The sequence below is a fragment of the Balearica regulorum genome, chromosome 1 (assembly GCF_011004875.1).
Source record: "Balearica regulorum gibbericeps isolate bBalReg1 chromosome 1, bBalReg1.pri, whole genome shotgun sequence".
Classification (NCBI taxonomy): domain Eukaryota; kingdom Metazoa; phylum Chordata; class Aves; order Gruiformes; family Gruidae; genus Balearica; species Balearica regulorum.
Window position 1 is genome coordinate 216,601,619 of NC_046184.1, and position 16,366 is coordinate 216,617,984.

Genomic DNA, 16,366 nt, shown 5'->3' on the forward strand with positions numbered 1-16,366 from the left:
CTTCTGAAAACCTTGTAAGTTAGTACGGCCCAAGCCTCAGCCTGAAATGTGTAAACATTTACAACAGCAATTCCTACGAGAAGGTTTGAAATCAGAAGTGTTAGAGTTCTGAGTTCAGGGGTGGATGGAGTAGGCATTTTCGCCCTTACCGGTCTCAGAAAGGCAATGCCTCTCAGTTCTTTTCCTTTTGCCCCTACTCATACTAGTTTACCTATCTTAAACCGGTCAGAACAGGGAAACAATAATAATTTTAATTAATCATTAACCTTTTTGTTGGAAAAAAAATTTGGTTTAGGAGCAGTTATCAAACTGCGAAGTGGATTTTTCACTGTATCAAGCAGAGAATACACTTGTGAACCAAAGATGTTAGCACAGAAGGGTTGCACCGAAAAAGCTGAATCCAGGGATGCCAAGTTCTGCGAGTGAACACATCTCTCCCCTGTTAATAAGTACTCCAGATTTTGAACGAAACCACTTTCTAAACACCTCTGCTTTGACAGAAGGGGAGATAAGTGACTCTCTGGCACCCAGAGATGATGACCACTGGTCCTGCCACTTGTTTTGGTTGCTCCTACACCCAAGATGAACTACCTGCTAGCGGGATGTCGGAGCACGGTCAGCTCCGACCTCGGCAGCTGCGTTCCAACACGCGGGTTGGACATCTGCAGCGTGAAAACAACCTTGTCAAAGGCAACGGGGTTGATTTGTGACTGGGGTAGGGCTTGGGTGGGATAGCGGCTGCGGAGGACGCATCATCCTTTGGGTTTTTATTTTCAAACTGTGATAGACTGACTTAATGCGGGTCAACGTGAGTCATCAGCTTCAGCTTGTTAAAAGAGAAACTCCCCATTTTATCACGTTACCGAGCTGAGGTGCCTCCGTGTATACAAATACTTGTGGAGTAAAGCAGCTATGCCCTGATTTGTCTTCATATTCTGGCATTATATTACCAGGACTTTCTGTATGCCTTCAACAAAAGTTGCCTAGGAAATGATCAGCCGAGTTGTTTTGCTGTTTTACCTCGTTATGCAATTTCCAATTAGTTTGAGTTATGCAACGGCAATAAACATTAGTCTAGGCACGCTACAAACATTTGTAGTTCCTATTAGTAGTCAGTCCGCTGTAAACCATGCTGTTTGTACAAACTTGTTAGCTAAAATAAACAAGCTGCTCCAAGATCCTTGACTGTCCTTGCTAAGGGTCAGACAAGAGTTTTTAATTCAAGGTACCCAGCAAATCCAATCGAGTTACCCCACTCTATTTACACACAGTAGTCTTAATATTCAACAAATGTTTGTTCCAAACCGCAAATGTTTTGAGTTCCATTCCATTGCAGACAAGCTATAAAAGTACTAACGGTATTAGGTCAGGCCTGCACTTGAAAGATGTATAATGCTATTTACAAGCACACATATATAGTTTTACCTAAATAATTATACTGGTAGACCAGGGTTAACAGCTTCCTACCCATATGAAAAAAATAAAATAGAATACCAGACAGTAATATAACTTTATTCTGCTTCTCACACAGGAACAGCTACGTATTTAAAAATACAAGTGCTTCATTTAAATATCACTGTGTCTAAATTAGCTGGGGTTTGATGCTTTCACTATGCCGGAATAAAATGTTAAGAGGGAAGCGAGGGATCACCCGGAGGAAATACTGGTGTTTTCACCAGCTTCGAGTCATGCAACAAGCTTTTCCGTACGTGCACCCGGGCCCAAGGTAGGGTAAACCTTTGGAAGGTGAGGTTTCTGCAAGCTGGAGTCCTGACTTCATCAAGGAGGGACCCACCTCGCCCAACGGGTGCAACGTCAGCTTGTCCAGTCTTCTCGCTCCGTTTCTGACGTGGGAAGGTAGCCAGAAAACGATGCGTTGAAATAGGAAGAGACGTGGTGTGCTTTGCATTACACTGCGAAACCACACAAGACTACAACATCCCTAAAAAAAGATGCGCTAGCTCCCAAAGGCTTCTTCCCTCAAAAAGATCATATATTTCAAATCAAAAACTAACCAAGGCTTTAATCATCGACTTTCCCTCTCAACAAAATGGACTCGAGCAGACACACACGCCGTACTTCCCGACTGAGCGACCTCCGCTGACAGAAGCTCATGGACTTGAAAATATTTTAAATCGAGTAACCACTTACATTCCCAGCAATAGCAAGTATCTCCAGGAAGGCAGCTGCGTTTCGAAAGCGCAGGAATGCTGGAATCCAGCGCTCGCTCTGAAACCTGGGTGCTGCCCAAATTTCGTTGTTATTAAGTCTCACCATAGGACAAATATTTTCCTATTTAACAGCAAAATTGCTATTTACAATTACTATTTACCAATTACTATTTAATAGCTAAGGACTGGGATATCTTTACACTGATTTAAAAACCGTCAGCCACCCACCAAGTTTACAAACAGTGTTCTGGGTGGTTCCTGCTTCTCCGAGCTGTTCTTTTGCCTTAGCTGATGGAAGGTTATGAGAAGATGAAAGGAAAAAACTCCAAAGTTTTTAAAAACATAAATACTGTTATCTATTTCTCACATACCTATCATTGCTCTACATGGAAGAAGGAACAGTTTTGTTTATTTACTGTTCCAGTTTTAATTAAGCAAAGGCTTTAGACCTACAGCTTGCACAAGATGAAGATAAACAACTTCTTTGGAAGTCATGGAAATTAAAACCAGCAAGAATACATTACATAGCTGTTCTCTGTTCCCAAAAAGAAAAGGCCCTAGAAGAAACCAAGTGGTCGTTCATATCCCACAAACATCTCGGTTGCTTTAAGTCTTTTAAAGTCATTTATAAAAGTGTTGGGGTAAAAAGCAAACACAGAAATCCTGCGAAGCTGATCAAATGGAGCCCCTTCGATATTTTGGTTTATGATTGTTAAGATCAATTTTGAATGGAGTTTCTTGAAAGTAGAGTTGCTTTATTTTCCACGATTTCTCAGGGCACAGACCGTGACCCCTGACCATCAGAGCGCTCCTCTCCCTGCTGTAGGTTCCCTGTGTTTTTTGATCTGTCCCAAAGCCACCTGAACTCCACTGCCCAGCCCGTATCTTTCCCTTAAAAAATTCAAAATTATTTCTTTTAGACAAAAGTTACACCTACAAACATGTTCAGACATTAAAATTGGATTTAATTAGGATTACAAGTAGACCTAAATGATTTATTGGTGAGAAATATTTTATTCTACTACAATATTTTTCTAGTGGCAGGAAGAAAATCACTAATTGGGTTGGAGAATCTCATTTGGCAAACTGTTTTAGCTAAAAAAAGACCAACAGGGAAAGGTTTTGGCTAAACATTCTGGAAAGATATTATCTTTATTTTGTTCCTCATTTAGAAACATTTCTGATTAAATTCTAGGCTTCTTTAATTAAAAAAAAAAAAAGGAATTAAAATGAAATAATTCTCTTAATGAAAAATAACGTATCATTTAAATTTTCTGCCACCAGAATTATTTACACAGCGATAGGCAGAAGTAACTATGAGTACAGTAAAAACAACTATTGGAATGCCACAAATTTCTCAAAACCCAACGTAAGCCCTCCCCTGCAAATCCATTTTAAATCGCAGTCCAGTGCTATTGAAGTAGGGATGCGGGAGCAAATAATCCATGAAACTCAACTTTCACTGCCTTGTTGATGTTTGCGGGGAGAAGTTAGCTACGCCAAACCCACCCCAATCAAAAAAAAAAAAAAAAATACCCTATCCTACACGGCTCACCTCACATTTGATCCCTGAGGCACAAACTTGAGCTCAGCTTTGAAAGGGGAGTCTATCAGTAAGTCTGGCTGTACAGCGATCATCTGCTGTACTGTAAATCAAGACCACAGGATTTATGAGATTTATAGAGAACAGGTAAGAAAGATATTGTTTCTGCGCTACCCTGGGTTTCCTTTGTCTCCTCTGCAGCCAAAGAAACAAATTTGTGTCATGGTTTAACCCCAGCCGGTATGGAAAAAAACCCTCGTGGGTTGAGACAAAGACAGTTTAATCGGGTAACAAAGGAAAAGTAGTAGTAGTACTACTACTACTACTATAACAATAATAATAAATAATAATTAAAAAACCCCCTCAAGTGATGCACAAATGCAATTGCTCACCACATGCAAAAGGAGAATAAACCAATCTGATGCCCAGTCTGTTTCTGAGCAGCAATCCCACCTCCCGGCTCACTTCCCCAGTTCTATACGGTGCATGACGTTCTATGGTATGGAACATCCCTTTGGCCAGCCTGGGTCAGCTGTCCTGGCTGGGCTCTCCAGCTCCTTGTGCCCCTGGCAGGGCGTGGGATGCTGAAAAGTCCTTAACTTAGTGTGGACACTACAACTACCCAGCAACAACTCAACCCACCAGTGTGTTATCAACGTTATTCTCATCCTAAATCCAAAACACAGCACTATACCGGCTACTAGAAAGAAAATTAACTCCATCTCAGTCGAAACCAGGACAACTTGCTACCTGGCTCCAGGCAAAGCTCAGCCACTGCTTGCAACAGAGCGACGACAGTGAGTCCTGCTGCAACCTGGAACCCCCAGCCCCTGCGAATTCACCTGGCCAGGACCGAAATCCCCAAACCCAACACTTGTTCCGCACCAGCCAGGGAACTAGCTAATAAATGATATTATTCAACACATCAGTGAGTGGGTTGTTTTAAGTGGGAGGATGGGCGGGAAGTTTCTACAGATATTACAGCAGAGTTAGTTAATTTATATGCTAAATATTCTGCACGGAGTTAAATCAAACGAGACTGTTAGGGTGAAGCAAACAGGAAATGAAACACTGACACAGATAACGCGTCTCGAGAGTGAATGCCAAGGTTAAGAAAACAGAGGCGAAGCTATTAATGGAGAAGAGCCCACCTGCGTAGCTCCAGCCCAACTGGCAGGCTGATTTTGCCCAAGCTCAAGCATATAAAAACATCAGAGATTCCTAAACAGAGAAAGCAGTTGGTGGGGAAGGAGACGGAGAGTAGAGAAGAACAGTATCGAAGCATCCTGTAGGGTTTAAGGAGTTGTTCCCAGGCTACTGGTAAAGGGGCTGAATGGAAATTACCCAAATTCTGTAAGTAGAAAATGAATGTATATAAAATCTATATATACAAACCTTTATTAACACATTTCTCCTGAGTCCTGGTAATGAATACTGGTTCTTAATATAGTGAAATATTTATACATTTCATAGTCAAAAGGTTCAGTAAGATTTAAGCAGAGGATGGACTAGAGACACCCCCCAGCCCCTAACCTGAACAACTCTGTGAAATGACACGCCATTCAAACCACAGGCTTAAGGATCCCAGTTGGATTTTCAGTGCGATCCACCTTTCAAAAGAAAGGAATAGGAAAAAAAAAAAAAAGACAAAAAGAACATCTACAAAACAAGCAACATTAATATTCTTGTAGCCCAGACTAATCCCTGATCCCTTTACTAAAAAATCTGAGAGAGAGTCGCTGCCTGAAGTCCCGCAGGAATTATTCTTCATCTCGGCAACAATTAAAGTCATGATGATTATTATTTGTAGGATGTTTTCAAAACGATTTATCCATTTGTTTCCATATATAAGGATATCTAGCCTTTACAGTACACAGGGTTCTATAAGTTAGAGAGAGAGCAAATATGGCTTTCCAGTTGACTATATCCTTCCAAGAATCTTTATGACTGTATTTCATCATCAGGTTCAAACCATCTCTGTGTTTGTTTCCCGCCCCTTCATCCCACAAAATACCTTCCTCTGTTAAATGTCCACGCATGAAAAAAATATCCTTAATTATTATCGTGAATACCCAGTCTTCTAAAGACTTCCTTTCTCATTGCTCACACCAGAACAGGCAAGTTTGTAAAAAGATATACTGTGAAATATTTAAGCAGGATCTGAGCATACTGCATGCTCTCCAAATTTCTCACTTACAGCAAGTCTCTGAAAAGTAATTATCAGAAAATATTAATTCAAGATAAAAATTCTCAAATACGGTAGTAAATTCTTTGCAACACTGCAGTCAGAATGATTAAATGTTTGGATCTGGATGATGAAGTACTAAGTCTTGTACATCTTCATAATACACCTTCAGGGCTCTGACGATGTTCTTCTCGACATTCTCATCTCTGCAGATGTCCTCCCTAAACTGCTTTTCACCAAAAGACTTCAAAATTCCTGATCTGTGGATGTCGGTGGCATTTTTCCAGGCTACTCTTCAATCTGCCCAGCCGGAAAGACTAACGGCTCCTACCGAGAAGGCAATCTGTGTACTCAGCACAGCTCTCCCAAGCATATGTTTCCTGAGCAAAGCCATAGATGGTAGCAGGTGACATTTTACAAATTTAACTTTTTTTGGGGAGGTTGGTAGCCTTATTCCATTTCATTTATTTTAGTGCAGCATTGGGAATTAAGCTTTTCTCACATTTCTTATGAGCAGAGAATGACACCACTCTTGCAGTCGAAAGATTCCAACTGCAAGAACACACAAATAACAACAGGCTGAAACGTAGCTACGTCTACTTGAGATGCCGTAGGACCGCATGCAGCATACAATTAATAGATTAGATCCTAAGATAGAACAGGAGCCCAGCCAGCAAACACAACTGTTATCACCGCACAGTAATAAATATTCATAGCCAAATATAAGCAGAGGGAGAAAACAGCCCTCCATTTACAATTAAAAATGGACCTGAGCTTCGGAACTAATCAAACGAAGTAAACAGCACCATAATGAGTCTTAATCAAATCTTATCTGGTACAAATACTCTCTGGAGAGTCGTAGATATCCTAATGATGAGACAAAATGCATCCCCCTGTAATTAAGTGGAAATAGGATTAATCGCCTGTGGAGGCCTCAAGACCTTCCTTGGGCACAGACCTGAGCACAAATGGGAAATCTCCCACCATCACTGAGAAAAAATTATTCCAGCCCTGGGACCAACTATACTGCTTGGTGAGCCTCACGCTGCGCTATCAAAGTATCGGAGCCTTTAGTTTGCTAGAGACAAAATAAGATGAGAAGAAGAATTCGACTAATCTGGGATGCAGCCCTGAAAGAAGGACCGTAGAAACCAAGGAAAATAGCTTCAACTTTTGTTTTCCCTTATTTCTGCAATGCAGATCAGTGGAAATACTAAATTTTTTTTGTCTCCAATAGTTTAAAGATAAAGGGACACGGGCAGTGGAGAAATGGAAAGCTATTTTAAGGCAAATCAGATCTACCCAATTGGCTGAATTAACAGCTGTAAAACGCCCAGCAACCTTCCTTACTGTTGTTACAAAAATGAAAGCTGAAAAAACAGGTCGAGTAAGTGCAAAGAAGTGACAAGAATAATTTATTTTCTCAAATTACTGAATTTCAAAGGTGTTGCCCTCCTTTACAGACGATGCTTGAATTGTGCCACCTTCAATTTAAATGAGCACTCTCTGCTCCCAGTGCTTGTCTTTATCAAAATCCAGCCCTTGTGCAGCAGTCGTTAAACGCTGTTTTAACAAGGATGGGGCTCCTCTGGATCGAAACTCTCCAGTGTAGCATTAACCACAGTAAATTTTAGCGCTCTGCCAGTGCCAGAGGTATTATCAGACATTTTCTAACATTTTCTTTAGAAACAAGCGAGCAAACCAAACAAAAACCCCCTTAACAAAACAGCAACTTTCTTTTTTTAAGAAGAAAATATGGGTTCTGGTTATCAATTACAGTCATTGTCTCATCCATCATGTTTCAATTGTAGAGGAGCACTCTGGTGTAAGCCATATTTTTCCCAAACTTTAATCAAGGAGTCTGCTCCCTGAAACATCACAAGGAAAAATATCTTCATATCCCAGGGAGAAAAAGATCAAAAATAACCCACTGAGCTGTGAATGTGCCAATCTAAGGTTTTCTGTTCAGGCACTTATCTTGCAGAAGACAAAAACACAGATTTCCTCAGTATGTCTTGGTTGGACGCACACTTTTACTACATTTCTTTGCTGTACCTTCAAATTGTGCCAGCTTCCACACTCGTGCTTGTCAGAAAACACGTACGTTACACGTACTTACAGTTCCTCTCAGCTGTCAGATTTCAAAGGATTCAGGGTCTCTCAGGAAGAGGGGGATGAGATAAATACATCTATGCACAATACACCCTGGAGAAATCACATTACCAATATAAATCGTCTCTAAAAGGTTCTGACTCAGCTCATGTTGTATTAGATGACAAGGAAAGACTGGTTTGTCTTCTGGTCCAGGCTGGCACTGCAGCAATGTGTCAAGACTGTGAAATTCCCCAGGGAGAAACATGCAGGTGGAAATGTTCGGCGATGACCAATATAGCTTTGCCAGAAGAAAGGCAAAATTTCACCCCACCATGCTTGTGAAGTTATCTTCCCCTTCAGAAATGATGAAGAAAGAAGAGGAAGAGGGTGATTTGCAAAGGCAAAAGCACCAAAGAGTAGGTAAAGAAGTCAAAACAGGAAAGAACAACAGGCACGTTACTCCAGAAAGGAAATAAAAATAAAATGCGTTGCAAGAGATAAACAAGAAACCAAAAAGAAGAAGGGAGAACGTCTTGGAATGAGGAAGTACGGTACACACCAGCTAACACACCACGGACACACGCACGTGACCAACAAGTAACATCCAGCAAAATGTCCGTGTCTTCAAAGCGCCAGCAGTACGCACCCGTGATCGTTCAGAAGCATTAAGTCCTACACATGCTGCTCTGTCGGTACTGCAGGTTGATACAACCACTGATTTGAGGAAATGATCTCAAGGTTACACAATTCATACCTCGCAACCCCTGTCATCGTCTAGATGTGCCATCCTCTAGCTGCTTTACTCCGTTAGAACAAACAGGGAGATTTCCACGTCTGAGACTTGGCCATCGTGGCAAGAAACAACAGTACATCAACCAATACTCGTTGCAGTCGCAAGCAAAATTGCATTGATACCTTCCCAAAAAAAGAGGTTTGTTTTGTTTTTAAAAATCAAATCTACACGTTATCATCAGACACTTTCAGACGCTGCACCAGAACGTATTACCCTTCCACTTACAATCACAGCAGTATCCACAACGTTTGCTGGTTTAATTGAAGATTTAATGTGACAAGGCGTTCCTGAACTAACCAGTGTTAAAGGGCAAATCTGGGCTGTTCACACTGGCTGCAACCACAGATGGTGTCAGGCAACTGTAGAAGACCCTTGGTAACAGCCGCAAATGTAAATCCAATAAACGTTCTTTGCATGTTTTGGGGACTTTTTTTTTCCAGTTTTACTTTATAAATTCCACACATCAAACTGACTTTCACAACAAAGAAACAAAGCCTATGTAATCTTTCTTTTTCCACTTTCCAAGTCCTCTTTTTCTGACTAACATGGAGATGCTGAAAAGTCTTTCTCCTTCCTAAGTCAGGAATCACAGAATCCCAGACTGGTTTGGGTTGGAAGGGACCTCACAGCCCATCTAGTACCAACCCCCCCTGCCATGGGCAGGGACACCCTCCACTAGCCCAGCTTGCCCAAAGCCCCATCCAACCTGGCCTTCAACACTGCCAGGGAGCCAGGGGCAGCCACAGCTTCTCGGGGCAACCTGTGCCAGGGCCTCAGCACCCTCACAGGGAAGGATTCCTGCCTCACATCTCATCTCCATCTCCCCTCTTTCAGTTTAAAACCACTATCCCTCGTCCTATGAGGGCGGTCAATTCCAATAATTGATGGTTGACACCTGCCAACTCTCCAGACATCCTTCTTTTCCCATGTGCTATCCTGAGAAGGAGGACCTCTTCAAAGCACTGAGCTACATCAGGTGTCTCGCTGCTTGGCTTTACTTATCAGCTGCAGCTCCTTGACCCAAACGCAGTGGAGCAGGACAGGGAACGGGCCGTTCCATGGCTCCCCTACTACCTAAATAAGTGACCGTAACTTTTTGCACAAATACCATTCCCCTACCTGACCATCAGTAATTCCAACTTAATCAGTTGCACTTAAATATGCAGGAATGTGGCAAATGTTTGGTTTTCACATATTGAAAAGAATTATAATTACATGACGAAAGAAAACATTTTTACTCAAAGCTTATGTAGTTTATTCTTTATGGATCGTATGTGTGCAAAAAGCTCTTGTCTAAGAAAAGGAAGAAAATAAGTGAAAATCACCCAGCCACTGAGTCTTTCTAGACTCAAGTACTTGGCGCTTCCATGATTTTCTGTTGTAAAACAGAACACATGTCACAAATTAGAAAGGTAAGGGACAACATTTTAACTACGACACACCGGCTAGCACTGGAAAACCACAGAAATACGTTATTTGTCACTATTGAATGCTGTCTATCAAACACTGTGAAACACATCTCTTGGAGAAAAAGATTCACGCTCTGGAACTCTTTGGAGTACTCTTTGGTGTTTGTAAGGGTGCGTAAATATGACGCTGCATTTGCTCCTCACTATATCTGTGAATCGCAGGCTATTTTTTTTTTCCTCCTTCAGTGCTTTTACGAACCACCTTCCTGGCCGTGAGCTTCTTGCCCAGTATGTTTCCCAACGGAGCTCCATCCAGCCCTTGGCTTTTGCAAAAGACTTCTGCCTTCTACAGCACGCTACAGGGTTTATTTCTGATCTCACATTGCTTTTTCTTTTTAATATAAACCTTCCACTTCTTGGCACTTTCTATCTTCAGTTATATTCTGTGGCTGTGGCCAAGGAAACTTGCAATTTTGTCTCAAGCTCTTTTAGCTAATTCTCTCAGAAAAGTCAGTCTTCTGCTGGGCAAAAGTCCTTGTGTGCTCTTAAATTTCTTCTTTGCTTCATCTGCATAGAGAATAACTGGCGCGTTATCCCTGCACCACTCATACAGGACCATGGCTGAATTTCTACTGCGGAGATCCATTACTATTGCGGCACTTACTTTCAAAGTTCTAATTTTCCAGAATTTAACAAATAAAAAATACTCCTGTCAAGTTTTCTCTCCACCATCTCCTCCAAGGAAACATGTTATCTCTTTGCTCCCTTTCCACTGATTTATTGGGTTCTGTTAATTGTACATTCTTAAGACTTGCAAACCCTCAAGTTCCAGACTGATTTCATTTGTACCTTCTATAATATTTTTGTGCGAGAACCTTCTCCTCTGCAACTTCTTATCCTGATTTTTCTTTCTTTCTGCTGCTGCTTTTGTCTTTCACTCTCATGCTCTCTGTCCTTGCGTATTTAATCATTAACTAAATATACATTGAAGTACTTTGGAGTATAGTCTGTTTGAAATAGTTTACTCCAAATAAAAGGCTATTGCATTTTAAAACACTTTTTGTTAAAAGAGCGTGTTCTGGATTTGTTTTAAAGAGAGGCTAACATTTAGCACACTAGTAGGAGGAATATTTTTATCCCGTATTTTCTAACATCTTGAACTGTAAATCACATTTCTAATTACATCAGGTACTCTGAATATCTAGCAGTATGAGAAGCCTTTAACTGCAATAATTACATTTGCTCTACAGTTTTAATTAAGCAAAGCCTTAAACTAACCACTCAGCCTAAAACTAATAGATTAGTTCCTGTTGCTTGCAAAAGGTTTTTTGAATCACTGGCCATGAAAAGAGTTAACTTTTACCAACCCAACACTGGCAGTCAAGTAGGAAGCAAGTTTATCTTTTCATGAGTCTTTCTTAACCCAGAACAGGTTTCACAAAGCTCTGTAACCTTTTCAAAAATACCTCAGAGTAAAAGTAGAAAGAGATACAAAGATTATTTCAAATGTTTTCCCGTTGACATTACAAATTAATATGTGTATCAAAGAATACTAGAACAGAGGGCTTATCAGCGTATGGCAGTTCCTTCTAGAAGCCAGAAAGCGTGAAGGTAGAGATATGATCACCATTTTCTGGTATTAATTCCTTCAAGCAGAAGGAAACTATTAAACCTGAGATTGTTTTTTCTCTGTTTAAGACAAAGACCCTAAGAATAGAGATTCTTGACCTTTGCACCATAGCGGAAAATGCAGCAAGTTTAATCACTCTTCATCAGGAGGTTTTTTAATATTACTCTTCTAATCTCGAGTATTTCATTAAGTTGATTCAGCAATTTGAGAAGTATGAAATCAAGGGGAAAAAAAAAAAGACATCTTAAAATTCCCTAATTTTTGATGCTAAAAGCTTACATTTCCACAAAGAAAATTAAATAGCTGTAACACAAATCCTTCTGTGGTACGAAGCTGAATATGCCAAAATAATTTCCTTCTTACCTCAGCCTTGCGAATACTTTCTCTGGCTTCATCTATTTTCTGCTCCAGTTCTGCTCGAGTTTGCTCAGACGTCCCAGGCCCATGGCATTCTAGCTCTTCAAGTGTCTGTTAGAATAAAGAAAATCCACCACAGATGTAGTAAATGCTAGCAAGTTATTTACACGATCAATATTTATGACAAGTCAGGGAAATTGTTGTTTGATTAGATGCTGGGTTGACCAACAATAGTCCATTCCAGGAAAAAAAAAGATGATGACCAAGGCAAAATACAATTTAAAAGCCCAGTATTCCACATGGAAATTCCACTTAGGGGAACACTTCCACATCTTCATGAAAACACACTACAGGGGATGAACCAACTCATCAATATGGTGATATTTACATATTTAAAATGGATATGTTGCTCCATGGTTATGTCAGGTTGAAAAAGAGCATCTTAAACATGGAGTGAGAAGTTGCTAACGGTAGCCCTGTTGTAGCGGAGGCCAAGACAGGTTTGCTGCATTTGCAGGAACGTCGTGTCCAGAGAATTTGCTGAATCACAGAAGACACACTGGAGTTTTTTAGTTTCATGTACGTGGATGTTGATTGCACTGGTCCAAATTAAAAATAACAGAAGCACGTGACTGCACAAATCTTCAGCAGTTATCTGCAAATCTGTGACCGGGTCAGTGACTGTGTATTTTGTGTTCTATAGTCTTTGGAGAAAAAGGAACAGAACCCAGGTTGCTCCCTCCTTCCTCTGTGGAGAGTTTTTCCTATCATATTTTGGTTACAGACTCTGTTAATACCTTCAGCCTGGTGCTACAACTTCTGGTTTTTGCTATAGAGTGACCCAGGTTCAGCAGAAGACAGGTAAGATGGTCAACACCTACTCTGGTCTTGCTTCGTGCATTCCCCTGGGTAGTTTGAGGAATGGCTCAGATCTCTGAAGTGGAACTAAAAGTCAGGTCCCCACTTCCTGGCCTGAAGCTCACTGAATATTAGATCATATTAGAGATATTGTAGCATAGACACATCTTCTTTAACTGCATTTAATGTAGTCTATGCAAATTAGGCTTGACCTGAGCATGTGAAACAGATCCCTGTATGGGAATAACAAGCTATTGACAAACCAAAAAGTCTGAGGAGGTGCTAACCCGGCCGTTTGAGTGTATTGTATCAAGAAAGGCTAAGATGAAAATGGCAAGTTGCCTGGAGATCTAACAGGACAAAAATAATTCCTTGGCGCTTGAAGCAGTTCCTCTTTCATGCAGCAAATAAAACCTGTAAACGAATGTTTTCCTAACCTACCCGCTGACTGTGGACGATGTTTTTGTGCTCGCGGGCTACCCGGGTAGCCCATTTCCGAGCCTCCTTGTTGAGGCTGTGCTCCTCAGTCGTTCCAGTTTCCGATTCCAGTTGTCGACTCTGGAACAGAAAACAAGAGAACGAGTCACGATATAGACCCGGGGCTACCCCTGCAGATATGATGACATTTAGTTATAGGATAACTTTCTATTACATTCATCAGCCTGGGATCTTGTTTCATACAAAACAAAAAAGATTCAAGAAAACAACTCTCTTCCTTATGAATTTTGTGATGGTACCATGTTGCGGAAAGCCAACTACGAAAGCAAATCAAAATTCACAAGAATTCACAACTGAACCATCTCAGGAAAACCAGCGTGACACTGAATACCAAACACAGTCCTACTGCAATGAAAGACACTCATGATGAATAAAACTGAAATACCGTTTCACCCATACACTGTATCAAAGAGATGAAGAATAACTAGCCAAGGAAGTCATCCAATTTCTAAAGTAAACATGCATTATTGGAAGCAAAGATGAAAGGTTAAGTCTGATGCAATAGGCCATTCAGGCTCATTCTTTGTAATTTGTGATCAAATCATAATGTCATCAAATATTTTAGAACAGCACAGCAATTTCTGTCAAAATTTTTGTCTGCAAAACAGCAACTCAAATTTCAAATCACCTCTTTGATATTGTTTCATCTTATGCCTGCTTTTATTGTATCAATAACAAAAAAAAGTCTCCCCTTCAAGAAATGCCAACTAAAGCAAGATGAAGTAGTTCTCTATTGTCTACAGATTGAACAGAACCCATCTGAAACTCTGAAGACAGACTTCCCAGCGTTTAATTTCTGAAATCATTCCCAATCTTTCTCTAATTTCCATTAGTGCACTACCCACTGCACTTACATTTACATCTCAGTGTTCAGGACATGAATCAGTCTCCATCTTTCCACTAAAGTAGGTTTCCTGATATTCCTCCTACATTTGTGGGTATTCTGTAGACATTTACTGCACCTATTCTGCCAAAGGATAACTATTAATTAAGATTCTGGAGAGAGTCCAACAAAGGGCCAGGAAGACTGGAGCATCTCTGCTATGAGGAGAAGCTGAGAGAGTTGGGACAGTTCAGCCTGGAGAAGAGAAGGCTCAGGGGGATCTCATCAATGTCCGTAAGTACCTGCAGGGAGGATGCCAAGAGGATGGGGCCAGGCTCTTCCCAGCAGTGCCCAGTGCCAGGACCAGCGGCCATGGGCACAACCTGAAACACAGGAGGGTCCCTCTGAACATCAGGAAACACTTTTTCACTGTGAGGGTGACCGAGCACTGGCACACGTTGTCTGGAGAAGTTGTGGAGTCTCCACCCTTGGACATACTCAAAAGCCATCTGGGCACGGTCCTGGGCAACTGGTTCTGGACCAGATGACTTCCAGAGGTCCCTTTCAACCTCAAGCTGCCTGGAATTCTGTGATTTTTGTTCTGAGCCAGTCTCATACTGTTCCCATCAGTAAAACTAGCTGTGAGAAGACATTCTATTCACCCCACCTTCCCAGGGTGTGCTCCTGGTACAACAGAACACATTCTTACAACATACATTTCAGTGGTTTCTCCAATTTAAGTTAATCAATACTCCAAAGGGGATCCGCAAGAAGAACTCCTTGTCCTGTATGACTTGCTGACTCATGGACATCTCACTACTGAGACAGGCACTGCGGTCCAGAGCCACCCTGCATTCCTCTTTCTCACAAGTCTCCTTCAGGTTGATATTATTTTTCACAACCTTTGAGATCAACTGAAAAAAATCCTCTTAAAATTATCACTCGAGAGATCGTGCTTAGTGCTGCTCAAAACAACTTGAGGTTGCGTATGCACGCATGAAAGAAATGACTGTTCCATGAATTTCTCTCTCGCATTCTCTCCTCTATGGTTGAAAAGACAGGATTTTTCTCCATCAGGTGCGGTTTGAAACTAAAAAAGATTCCCACAAGTATGCAAAAAGTTGTTTAGGAAGGAGAAGTTCAAGGATAGCCAGCAGGAGGAAGGTAAGAGAGCAGAAAGACGAGGAATTATTTTCAGGCTAGGTGAGAAGCTGATGCAGCAGAAGAGATGGTGTTATCAGGTATTTTAGCAGGCAAAGCGGTACAATTTGCCTCAAGGAAGGAAGACGATTTTAATTCTAGCATTTGGTATAGACTGGAGTAAAATCAAAAGATATTGGGAAGAAAACCAAAGCGATCTTGAAAGCAAGATTTTTCTGCCTTTAGATGACACTGCCCTCATGGGAGAGGCAATAATACTGACTAATGCTAACATCCTATCAGAGGATTTAATTGAAAATGAGGTAAAAATTGGTTCAGCTTGTTATTTTGTTCAGCTAAGCTCCTTTTCACCAAAATTCAATCTGGCCTTTCTTCTTATTCATCTTCTTATTACAAGAGAGCGAAAAGGGAGCGGATTCAAGGGGTTGTCAAGAGGAGATGATTTCCAACGGTAGAGTCAAGCGAGAGAAAGGAAGAAAACCCTTCCACACGCACACAAACACGCACGCTCCCACCACAGGGCTCTAAAATATATCTAATGCTTCGGGCGACTCCTGGGCCACTTTCTGCTTCTATTGCGAGAAGCTGTAACTGAGCCAAGAAGCTTGCAGCGCTTCAACTTGTGCCTACAGAATGCCTTAAGGCATCCGTTAACAGACACCAAAAGAGGGGCGGAGGGGAGGTAGCATCCCTGTGTTGCTCACAGCAACCAAACAAACCCCAAAAAACCAAGAGGCTTTTACAATGCAGTATAAGATGTCATCATATTTTAGCTCAAAGCCAGAAACAAACATTTCCATGAAGTTCACCCGCTGGAGTGGGATGGAGCCCCAAAGCCCGTGTT

General features: G+C 41.2%; 1 protein-coding gene across 2 annotated transcripts in view; it reads right to left on the reverse strand.

Annotated features, from left to right (window-relative positions):
- Positions 1 to 16,366, reverse strand: part of FCHSD2 (FCH and double SH3 domains 2) — a 166,043-nt gene that overhangs the window by 13,996 nt on the left and 135,681 nt on the right. For both annotated transcript variants that reach the window (XM_075742599.1, XM_075742600.1), the window contains 2 exons: positions 13,482 to 13,598; positions 12,189 to 12,293 (listed from right to left, as the gene is read on the reverse strand). In XM_075742599.1, coding sequence (XP_075598714.1) covers positions 12,189 to 12,293; positions 13,482 to 13,598 — 222 coding nt within the window. The remainder of the gene's footprint in view (positions 1 to 12,188; positions 12,294 to 13,481; positions 13,599 to 16,366) is intronic.